Source organism: Chlorocebus sabaeus, chromosome 9 (assembly GCF_047675955.1).
Source record: "Chlorocebus sabaeus isolate Y175 chromosome 9, mChlSab1.0.hap1, whole genome shotgun sequence".
NCBI classification, from domain to species: domain Eukaryota; kingdom Metazoa; phylum Chordata; class Mammalia; order Primates; family Cercopithecidae; genus Chlorocebus; species Chlorocebus sabaeus.
Window position 1 is genome coordinate 50,429,630 of NC_132912.1, and position 12,596 is coordinate 50,442,225.

The 12,596-nt window shown below is 38.0% G+C and overlaps 1 protein-coding gene and 1 pseudogene across 5 annotated transcripts in view; both read left to right on the forward strand.

Moving 5' to 3' along the window:
• Nucleotides 1–12,596, forward strand: part of PARG (poly(ADP-ribose) glycohydrolase) — a 136,082-nt gene that overhangs the window by 97,248 nt on the left and 26,238 nt on the right. For all 5 annotated transcript variants that reach the window (XM_007962557.3, XM_007962553.3, XM_007962558.3 and 2 more), the window contains 2 exons: nt 10,295–10,373; nt 11,877–11,985. In XM_007962557.3, coding sequence (XP_007960748.3) covers nt 10,295–10,373; nt 11,877–11,985 — 188 coding nt within the window. The remainder of the gene's footprint in view (nt 1–10,294; nt 10,374–11,876; nt 11,986–12,596) is intronic.
• LOC140712446 (uncharacterized) lies at nt 7,846–9,214 on the forward strand (annotated as a pseudogene).

Below are 12,596 nucleotides of genomic sequence, written 5' to 3' on the forward strand. Positions count from 1 at the left end.
TGAGCCTGTAATCCCAGCTACTTGGGAGGCTGAGGCAGGAGAATGGTTTGAACGTGGGAGGCAGAGGTTGCAGTGAGACGAAATTGTGCCACTGCACTCCAGCCTGTGTGACAGAGCAAGACTCCATCTCAAAAAAAAAGAAAAAAAGAAAGAAAGTAGTCAGTACTTTGTCATCCTCCATTAATGTTGTTAATGTAAATAAAGGATGTCATTTTCCTTGGGAATAAAACAGGAATGTTAAGAGGAAAACGTTAGAATATTTTCTTTTTTTAAAGATAATTTGTCCCCAGTCTAAAAACGGATTCTAATCTCCTTTCACGTAATCTCTAAACGTTCCTGCAGCTATTGTAAAATGAATGGAAAATTGCAGATCCATGACTCACCTTCAGATCTGTAATTACCTCAGGCTAAGGACATACGGGGTGACTTTTAACTCAGCATTTTCTCCCACATCCACTTAACTTTATTATAGTGCCTCCTAATTAATATCTGTGATGTGATGTTACCTTAATGGAAATGGCCATTTCATCATCTATTTGATGTCTGGACTTCTGCCATCTCCCTCCTTAGGAGACTCTTAGCCATGCACTGCAATCTATCTGCCTGATCAATTCCATTCCTTCAATGATGCATCCAGCTCAGTGAGCTAATGGCTGTGACTGTGCTGCCTGAATCTGTAGAAGAGTTTGAGAAATTGAAAATAAATTAAATTTATCATCATTATGGGATATCTGGTTGGTATCAGTCTTTTAAATGACTATGAAACAGGTCATGCAAACAGGCAAATACTTTTATACAGACAGTGTTATCCCTCTGTTTGTTGTGATCCTCCTTGGGGCAGCCATGAGTTAAAAACCTTTCAGTAAGTATAGATAGAGGGAAAGAGTTAAAATTCCAGTCTTCCCATTTCTTCTTCTTTTTTTTCCCTCTTATTTGTTTCTATACAACATTCAGAAAATAGTTTCAATACTAAAGGGTGTTAAGTTTTCTGAGAGTTGTTTTTCTGCTTCTATTTGGTGAGCACATAAACCAGATGCCTAGGCATGAAACCTACTGGGCAGAATATTCGTATATTTAACATAAAACCTGCCGCTAGTGAATCAGATTATCCCAGACATCACAAATCTTTACATCTTTTCTGAGTATCAGCAGAGCTGATAGAAATGATAACAAGTAGACACCATTGCTTATAGTAGTGGTGACATCTTCTAGAGTTACAGTACTTGAGGTGCCTGTCAAGACACCAGCTCATTGCAAAAGGTCCAAATTCAGTTGTTGTTTTCCAAAAATGTTTGGAAATTAAACATTTTTATGCTTGTCTTTTCTAAGTTTTTAATAATCATTAGAATTAAAAGCAAGAGTTTTCTATCTACTACATAATCACTACTGTTTGAGTGATGCTAATAAAATTTGGGTAAAATGGTGTTTATACAAACCTGCTTTCAACAACCCATTGGTAAGTAGAATTTTTTTTAATCTCCAACTATTTTTGTCCCATGTTTATTACAAACTCTTATTCCTAATAAGGGAAAATAACCATGTTTCTTACTACTAAATCTAAAAAATCATAGAGGTTATGCACTCTTCATAAGATTTTAATGGATTCCTTCTAGTTTTTTCCTTAAGTGAAGGTCTTTGTGAAGTTTTAAAGGCCCATCTCTAGTGAGAGATATCACAAAGGTCATTCAGTCTTCTGTCTCAGTAGCTGTTACCAGTTTACCTTTATATTTTCACCATAGTTCTTTAATTTACATTTTAAACAAGTTAAAGGCATTCACTTTTTTCAAAGGAGACAGTTGGCATGTTAAAAGGTGTCTACTTAGAAAACCCAGGATTTAACTTGTTTGGCACAAAAGTGTTTGTATGTATATTTTTTTATTTCCCATAAAGGAGAGAAGGAAGTAAATCTAACCTTGTTCCTCTTAGAAAAGAACACTGAAACTACATTAACCTGAAGTAGAAATATGATAATTGATATTTCATATTTTTCAGCCACTTTCTTTTAAAAAGACAGAACAAGTATTTGTTTTCTGAGTTAACAGATCAGAATAGGCAGTTTGTCTTTTTATGAACAGGAAAAACAAAGCTTGTCTACTGCTAGGCAGAAAACAGAAAAGAAGGAGTAGTCCTTGCTATCTTGGTTCCTATCAGGCAAGTAGACCAGGTTGCTTTTCACCCCCGTGTAAATAGAATCACATATCTGTGATTTCTCTACCCCCTTAAAAAATTTAAGTCTGATGACACCAGTATTGATGGCTTTGTGGGTTTGAATGAATTTTTTACTTGTCTTATTTAGTTTCCCAAGGAATTCTATGATGTAAACAAAATAAGAATTATTAACAACCCTGAATTTCAGATGATGAAATGATGTCCAGTGAGGTTTGGTTATCTAAGGTCACCTAGCTAGTAAAGATTCACTTTGAGTTTCTCGTGTTTCCTAATCTCAGTGCTCTTTTTACCATACCATGCATTTATTGTAGATGTGAATTTTTAGTATGCATCAATTATGTAGTGCCTTCAGATTATTTCTGGACTCATTATTTTAATATCAGTTAAATTTCTTTGACTCATTAATTATTATGTTTATTCAGGAAGTTCTTACTCAACTGCTTTTATATTCTTGCATTACAAGATGCTAATGTAGATTAAAATGTTATTTGTTTTTTCCTTTTTTAAGACACAGGATCTTGCTTTGTCACCCAGGCTGGGTTATAGTGGCACAATCATAGCTCACTGTTACCTCAAACTCCTGAGCTCCAGGGATCCTCCCACCTCAGACTCCTGAGTAGCACGAACTGCAGACTCACACCACTGCACCCAGCTAATTTTTTTTTTAATTTTTAGTGGAGACGAGGTCTCACTCTGTTGCCCAGGCTGGTCTGAAAACTCCTGGGCTCAGGCAATCCTCCTGCCTCAGCTTCTCAAAATGCTAGGCTTACAGGCATGAGCCAACACACCCTGCCTATAATTTATAATCCCTGCCCTTGAGGAGCTGAGAATCTAGTGAGGGAGTCAGATTCCATTTCTTAAGACAGATTTATTGAGGTATAATTGACATAAAATAAACTATTTGTTTAAAGTATACAGTTGCGTAAGTTTGGACATATGACTACACTCATGAAGCTATCTTTTGTCTAAGTTTTCATTGTTTTTTATTTTGAGTTTTGAAAACTGTGTTTATTTTGGATATAAATCCTTTATCAGATATTTGTGTCATGTCTTTTCATTCTCTTCACAGTGACTTTTGAAACACAGAAGTTTTAGTTTTGAAGTAAGCTTATTAATGTGTTGTTTTTGTTCTTCCTGTTTTGGTTGCTATAGCTTTATAATAAGTCTTAAAATCAGGTAGTAGGGGTCCTTCAACTTTTTTCTCCTTCAGAGTTGTTTTGCCAAGTTTTAGAATTAGTATTTCAATGTTTACCAAAACAGCTGCTGGAATTTTGAGAATGCTTTGAATCTATAGATCTATTTGGGGAGAATTGACATCTTAACAATGTTTTGCCTTTGACACATGTCTAGGATATATGTCTCTGTTTATTCATGTCAGTTTTTCTCATTAGTATTTTATAGTCTTCATTGTATAATTCTTCCCCATTTTGTCAGATTTATCCATAAGTATTTCATAATTTTGTTGCTGTTGTAAATTTTTTTTAATTTCTGTTTTTATTCATTACTACTATGTGGAAATACAATTGATTTTCAGATTACAATTCAATATGTTAAGTGCTCTACTAATGTTATGTGCAAAGTACCTTGGGAGCATGGAGGAGGAACAATCAACCCTACTTATGGTGACAAGGAACGCTTCATAAAAGAAATAACATAAATTTTCTAGTTATTTTCTTGATTTTTAGCATGAATATCTTGCCCAGAATTCTAGATAAATGTGTAATAATTAAAATACAAATTATTTTTAGAAGCAGTATACTAAATAATAGACTGGTAATTCTAGTATTGAGTTTAAATCTTTCAGCTTTTGATTCTGGAAATTTTTAATCATATATGAAAATAGAGTATTTTCATAGCTTTATTTATATTATGTGGTTTTTTATTGTGTGTTTTTTTGTTTGTTTGTTTTGAGACAGAGTCTCACTCTGTCACCAGGCTGGAGTGCAGTGGCGCCATCTCGGCTTACTGCAACCTCCACCTTCCGGCTTCAAGTAATTCTCTTGCCTCAGCCTCCTGAGCATGCCACTACAGGTGCATGCCACCACACCCAGCTAATTTTTGTATTTTTAGTAGAGATGAGGTTTCACCATGTTGGCCATGATGGTCTCGATCTCTTGACCTTGTGATCCTCCCGCCTCGGTCTCCCAAAGTGCTGGGATTACAGGTGTGAGCTACCCTGCCCAGCTTTATATTATGTATTTTTATGTGTATACATATGAAATTTCAGACTTACAGAAAAGTTGCAAGAGTAATACGTGGAATTTCCATATACTCTTTACTCAGATTCACAGAAAAGTTGAAAGAATAATACATGGAATTTCCATATAGTCTACTGAAATTCAACAGTTTACATTTTTGTCCCATCTACTTCATCATTTTGTCTATTTTCTTTTCTTGAATTGTTTAAGAATATATTGGAGATACTGTGACCTTTTACCCCTAAATACTTTGTTGTATATTTCCTAAGAACTAGGACATTGTCTTACATCAGCACAGCACAGTTATCAAAATCAGGAAATTTAATTTGATACAGTACTGTTAGTTAATCTACATTATAATATAATTTTGTTATTCCAATTATGATCTTTGTAGCTTTCTTTCCAGTCTTCAATTAGTCCAGGCTCATACCTTGGTATTCTTTAAACTGGAACCATTTCTCAGCCTGTCCTTGTGTTCATTCACCTTGATACTTCTAAAGTGGATAGGCTAGTTATTTTGTAGATTGTCCTTCTTGTGTTTGCCCACTGCTTCTTCCTAATTAGGTTCAGGTTATTCATTTTGGTAGGAATCCCACTGAAGTGATACTGTGTTCTATTTAGTATACTTATTTATTATTATTTATTAATATATATAGAAGTATAGACACTTGCATTCTTATTGTATTCAGTGGATTATGATCCATTGCTTATTATCTGATGCTAAATTGTCCCATATTCAATCAGTGGGAATGCCTTCAAACTATTGTGTGCCTTTGACATGTGCCCATCATTCTTTAATGCACTTTCTTCTTTGAGCATCTCCATCTTTTTAGCACAAAAAGATGTTGTAGGCTTATCTTGTATATTCCCTGCACCAGCTCTGGAATCAACCATTTCTGCAGGTGATCCTGGATTTTTGTTAGTTTTTGGAAGCCAAGATTTGAACTAGAACATATGTTACATCACACACACACACACACACACACACACACACACACACACACACAACTGTGAATTTATATTGATACCTCCCATTCTTAACCAGCATCACAGCCTATATTGTAGTCTTTCCCCCTTTCCATAATTGGAACTCTCTTCCCCAACTGTGAAGAATGTGGCTCCCAATATCTTCAATTGTTTTCCTTTGTTTAAGCCTAATATATACAAAAGGTGGTTTCAGAACTTCTAAACCATGCCCCTGCAGAAAGTAAACCTGTTAAATGGAGTTCAATATTTGTTTACAGTTCTTTTATTTTTGAAGTAAAATTTACACACATTGAAGTATACAGTGTTAAATGGATAATATGGTGAGTTTTGGCAAATAGATATGCTTTTATATCCCACACCCCTATCAAGACATTTAAAAAAAAAAAAGTCTGTCACCTCAAAAACTTCCCTTGAGCCCTTTTCTGGTCAGTCCCCAACCCCAGAAACAACCATAATTTTTATTCTTTTCATTATAAATTACTTTTTTCTTTTTTTTTTGAATGTCATGTAAATATATATCATATACACTTCTGTATCTTGCTTCTTTTGCTTAGCATAATGTGAGATTTATCTATGTTTTTTAATATATCAGTGGTTCTATCCCTTTTATTACTAAGGAGTATTCCTTTGTGTAATCATGGCAAATGTTTTATTAATTTTTTATCAATAGTTGGATTGTTTCTACTTTAGTTTTGTGATAGTCTTTTTTTTTGTAATGTCAACTTAGCTAGGCTACAGCCCCCAGTTCTGTCAAACACTAATTTGGGTATTGCTGTGAAAGTATTTTATAGATGTAATCAAAGTCTACAAGTAAAGGAGTTAATCTAATTACATTCAATAAGCATTTTTTTTTCCTTTGAGACAAAGTCTCATCTCTATCGCCCAGGCTGGAGTACAGTGGTGTGACCTTGGCTCACTGCAACCTCTGTGATGCCCCTGCCTCTGCCTCCCAAGTAGCTGGGATTACAGGTGCCTGCCACCATGTTCAGCTAATTTTTGTAATTTTAGTAGGGACTGGGTTTCACCACGTTGGCTAGGCTGGTCTCGAACTACTGACCTCAAGTGATCTGCCCACCTCAGCCTCCCAAAGTGCTGGGATTACAGGCGTGAGCCACTGTGTTTGGCTACATTCAATATGATTTGCATTAAATAAGTGATAATCTGCCTGGGCCTGATTCAGTCCAGTGGAAGGCCTTAAGAGCAGAGCTGAGGCTTCTCTGAAGAGGAGATTCATTCTGTGCACTGCCACTTCACCCATGCCTGAGAGTTCCTGTGCACCCTTTGGACCTGACTAGTCAGCTCCTCAATTGTGTAGACCAATTTTTGGCAATAAATCTCTTCATATATATGTCCTACTGGTTCCATTTCTCTGGTTGAACAATGACTGATACAAATCTATTATAAATAAAGCTGCTATGAACATTATTCTTTGCAGTTTTTGTGAGCACACATATTCAGTATTTGTTTAGTAGTAGTATTCTCTGCAGTTTTTGTGAGCACATATTTTCAATATTTGTTTAGTAGATATCTAGGGATGGAAGTTCTAGGTCAAAGAATATGTGTATATTTAATTTTATAAGGGATTGCCAAACTCTTTTCCAAAATTGTTACACCAATTTATGTTCTACGAGCAATATATAATGAGATTTCCACTTCTTCTACATCCTCGTCAACATTTAGTGTTGTCACTCTTTTTTTTATTATTTTTTATTTTAGCCTCTCTTTTGAGTGTATGGTGGGTTCTCACTGTGATTTTTTTTATTTGCATTTCTCTGATGACTAATAATGTTGAGCAATATTTCATGTGGTTGTTAGCCAGTTGTATATCTTCCTGTGTGAAGTTTATATCAAGTCTTCTGTCCATTTTTCTAAATTGGGTTGTGTTTTTATATAGACATATAGGAGTTCGTCACATATTCTGAACACAAGTCCTTTGTCAGATATTTGATTTGCAAATATTTTTTCTCCAGTCTTGTCTAAGCATTTTCCTGAAGGTGTTTTTTCATTGTTTGTTTGTTTGTTGCTTTTGTTTTGTTTTTCTGAGATGGAGTCTCGCTCTGTCACCCAGGCCAGAGTGCAGTGGCATGATCTCAGCTCAGTGCAACCTCCACCTCCCAGGTTCAAGCAATTCTCCTGCCTTAGCCTCCCGAGTAGCTGGGGTTACAGGTGCACGCCACCATGCCTGGCTAGTTTTTGTATTTTTAGTAGAGACAAGATTTCACCCTGTTATCTAGGCTGGTCTGAAACTCCTGACTTCAAGTGATCCACCTGCCTCAGCTTCCTAAAGTGCTGGAATTACAGGCATGAGCCACGCCGCTCAGCCCTGAAGGTTTTGATGACCAGAAGTATTTAATTTTGCTTATTCTAGTTTTTGTTTTGTAAATTTTTGAAAAACTTTTAACTAAAAAGTAAACTTTAATGTTGAAAATGCAAACTTGGGAAAGACAGAAAAGATCACACGCAAGGCTGTCACTTCAAACTTGGAAGGTGACTTTCCAAGTACCCTTGCACAGTGGCCGGGCAGAGGTGCTCCTCACTTCGGAGACGGGGCGGCGGCCGCGGCCGGTCAGAGGCGCTCCTCACTTCCCAGTCAGTTGGGCGGCCGGGCAGAGGCGCTCCTCACTTCCCAGTCAGTTGGGCGGCCTGGCAGAGGCGCTCCTCACTTCCCAGTCAGTCGGGCGGTCTGGCAGAGGCGCTCCTCACTTCCTGGACAGGGCAGCAGTCTGGCAGAGGCGCTCCTCACTTCCCGGACTGTGGGCAGCTGGGCAGAGGCGCTCCTCACTTCCCGGACTGTGGGAAGCTGGGCAGAGGTGCTCCTCACTTCCCAAACGGGGCGGCGGCGAGGCAGAGGCGCTGAGCGCCCTCGCTTCCCAGACAGTTGGCAGCTGAGCAGAGGCGCTCCTCACTTCCCAGTCAGTTGGGCGCCCTGGCAGAGGCGCTCCTCACTTCCCAGGCAGCTGGCAGCTGAGCACAGGCGCTCCTCACTTTGCGGACTATGAGCAGCTGGGCAGAGGCTCTCCTCACTTCCTGGACAGGGCGGCGCCCTGGCAGAGGCGCTCCTCACTTCCCCGGTGGTTGGCTGGCTGGGCAGAGGCGCTCCTCACTTCCCAGACAGTTGGCAACTGAGCACGGGGTGCTCCTCACTTTGTGGACTGTGGGCACCTGGGCAGAGGCGCTCCTCACTTCCTGGACAGGTTGGCAGCCTGGCAGAGGCGCTCCTCACTTCCCATATGGGGCGGCGGCCGGGCAGAGGCGCTCCTCACTTCCCAGGCAGTTGGCTGGCTTGTTTTGTAAATGTTATGGTCACTGCTTTCTTTATCCTGTCTAAGAAATTTATACCTACCCAATGTCGTAAAGCTATTCTCCTATATTTTCCTCTGAAAGTCTTACAGTTTTGTGTTTTATGTTTATGTCTGTGGTCCATCTCAAAATAATTTTTATTTGTAGTGTGTGGTCACAGTTAAGGTTTATGGATTTTTCTATGAATATCTACTTATTCCAGCAATATTTTGTTAGAAAAGCTCTTTTTTTTCTAATGGATTATTTTAGTACCTTTGTTGAAAATCAGTTGATGATACAAGTGTGATTGTACTTATGAATTCTGCTTAATTCCATTCAACTCTTGGTCTTTCTGAAGGCCAAGACTAAGTAAGTGTTCAACTTAGGGCGTTGAGTGTTCCAATTTTCTTGGTTTTTGTTGCTGTTGTTGTTGTTGTTGTTGTTCATTCTAGGTTCTTTGCATTTCCTTGTAAATTTTTAAGTCACCTTCTTAATTATTATTTTTTAATGTCTACTTGTGTTAAGATTGATATGAATCTTTATATCAAAAATTAACATTGTAACAATATTGAGTCTTCTATCTCAAGAGAGTATATGTCCCATTTAAGTTTTCTTTTTTTATATAGTGTCCTTTTTTTTTTTTTTTTTTTTTTTTGAGATGGAGTCTTGCTCTGTGGCCCAGGCTGGAGTGAAGTGATACAGTCTCCACTCACTGCAACATCTGCCTCCTGGGTTCAAGCAATTCTCCTTCCTCAGCCTCCTGAGTAGCTGAGATTACAGGCACACACCACAACGCCCAGCTAATTTTTGTATTTTTAGTAGAGACGGAGCTTCACCATGTTGGCCAGGCTGGTCTTGAACTTCTGACCTCAGGTGATCCACCAGCCTCAGCCTCCCAAAGTGCTAGGATTACAGACGTGAGCCACTGCACCCGGCCAGTAGTGTCTTCTTTGTTGTTACATTTATTCCTAGGTATTTTATGGTTTTTGACATTATGGGTAATGGATTTTTAAAAAATGTTTATTTTCTCATTGTTTGTTGCTAGTGTACAAACATACCCTTGATCTTACTAAGTTTACTTACATGCTTTTTCTTTATTTTAATTTCCTCTCTTTCTTTCTTTTCTTTTCTTTTTTCTTTTTTTTTCTTTTGAGACTGAGTCTCGCTTTGTCTCCCACTCTGGAGTGCAGTGTCACCATCTTGGCTCACTGCAACCTCCGCCTCCCAGGTTCAAGCAGTTCTCCTGCCTCAGCCCCCCAGTAGCTGGGATTAAAGGCGCACACCTCCACGCCTGGCTAATTTTTACATTTTTAGTAGAGGTGGAGTTTCACCATGTTGGCCAGGCTGATCTCAAACTTCTGACCTTAGGTAATCCACCCGCCTCTGGGATTACAGGCGTGAGCCACTGTGCCTTGCCTCTCTCTTTAGTTAGTGATTCCATAGAATTTGCTATGTAAACAATCATGATATCTACAAATAGGGACAGTTTGACTTATTTTTTTATGTTCTTTATGCCGTTTTGTTTCTTTTCTTGCTTTATTGCACTGGCTGGAGAGACCTTCAGTACAGTGCTAAACAGAAGTGATTCTTGCCATATTGTGGTAGGTGGAATGTTTTTGCCATTAAGTGTGAAGTTAATAGTGACAGATTGTTTGTTTCAGGTACTGAGCAGTACAGTGAATACACAGGCTATGCCGAGACATATCGCTGGTCCCGGAGCCACGAAGATGGGAGTGAAAGGTAAGTCTGTTTCTGTCTTCAGTATTCCATGACTAAAAACAAAGGAATTTGGGCTTGACCCTCACACACTCTCATTCCCTCTGCTTGTATTTCAGCAAGTGAACTTAAAAAGGAAAAAGAAAAGAAATCAGCATTACAGGTTCATTGTCATTTAAAACACTATTAGCACCTTCCTGTACCAAAGGGAAGAACAGAGAAGATAAAACGAAAAGTCTAAAGCAAAGACAAAGAGGGGCAGAATTCTCTACAGTTCTTTACCTCTGAGCTACAATCAGAAGCTGTGGAGGTTAAATTCCGTGTTTAAATCTGAGTAGAATAGGTTCTAATTAGAGCTTAAAGCCTTTGACCAACTTACTAAGTTGTATTTAATTTTTCTGTGAAAATAGATAGAGGAAACCTATGTTGTGACAGTTGACCTAATGCCACAAACCAGTTGATGGCAGAACCTGCAGTGTGGTTTGCTGCTCCTGTCTCCTATTTCTTCTTGAAATATAGTCTTCTACTTTGACAGTCTTGCTTCTAGTTTACCAGAGATAAAATTCTGCAGAAATGCTACCTGAAAGCTTGTGGGATTTTTTGTTTTGTTTTATTTTGTTTGTTATTTGATGAGAAAGCCATTGTGGCAGAAAGAATCAGCTCTTGCCCACGTGCCAGAAATTTATTCGTCGTAATGTCTCAAGTCCATCCTCTGCTTTCTTTCTCTTTATTTTTTTAAAATATGTGGTTGCAACAAACATCTACGTAGATGTTTATTCCTGATAATTATTTACAAACCAGCATGAAGATTTCTATTTTGGTTTTCAATTTGAAAAGTTGCTTGGCACAGCAATATATGGAAGTTAATAAAGAGATTAAATATTTGGGATTTTACATGTTTCCAAAATTATCATCTCAACCATTGCTTTCTATTTCCACAGGCAACATGGTATTGTCTGCTTTGATGTCTTTGTTATTTTAAAAATAGTTTCTCACAGTCGGCAATTGAGCACAGTAGGTAGAATGCTGTACTGAATTATTTCACATTTTTGTAACACTTCTTAGGAATTTCCTGAACAGTACATAGTGATGTTACAACCCCAGTGATTTAAAGCGGATCTCTCAAAGCAAAGGAGGAATGAGCTTTTGTCAAGATGCAAATGCCATGTCCTTAGTATTAGAGGAAAACAAAGAACTAGATTCCTTTTGTTTGCCCCCAAATCCTTTAACCTCTGAGACTTACTATAAATGATTTACCTGTTTACACTATGTCATTGTGTTGTCTCTGGGTAATTTTTCATTTTACTCTTTAATGTCTGACAGTGCACACTGTATATGCCTCAATCTAAAAATAAAGGGTGTTTCCTTTCTTTTCCTTTCCTTTTGCTCAGACCTGCAGACACTGGTTTGTTTGTTTTGAATATTTTAACACAGCTAAAGTCTTGGCAACCTGACCCCTGAGAGAATTTCATTTGAGCAACTGACTACCTGTTCCTTATCTTTTCTCCCCTTTCCATCCTGTCCCAGGGACGACTGGCAGCGGCGCTGCACTGAAATCGTTGCCATCGATGCTCTTCACTTCAGACGCTACCTCGATCAGTTTGTGCCTGAGAAAATCAGACGCGAGCTGAACAAGGCCAGTAACCTTATTTCTTAGTTCATCCAGCAGCTGTCATCTATTTACTACCATTTTATTAATGCTGAAATTAATGCTTTCTGGTAATTCTTGCAGTGTCAGTATGTCTGCCCACAGCTCTCCTGATTTAATGGCTGTGTCAGCTTGTACAAGATGTACTTTCCATTTTGTAATTGTTTGATTAGCAGCTAAGGTTGCCAGATAGGCTGTTGCTTAGTTTTAAACCCCACACATGCATTTATCTCATCAAGTACCTTAGCTGCTATGGAACATTATCATTGTAAAACCATATAGAAACGAATGAGCTCTGAAAATTTTTTCTCAGACCTGCTTAATGACATTTTCTCTACAAAGTATGCTATCAGGGTTAAAACAGAAAAACTGAAAAAGCCAGGTCAAATGTTCTATTTTAGGTAAGATTTGTGATGGAATCTATTATTTTCTGTAATACTTAGTGCTGCCTACTATATTCATTTTTTTTCTTTTTTATTGTATTACAGAAATATAAAAATGAGCCATACCTGTTATTCAGATTTTCAGTATTGGCAACCGTAATAAATAAACTCTGTTACACAATAGAGAGCTGATTCTGTTCTCTGGATTTTGGGCTT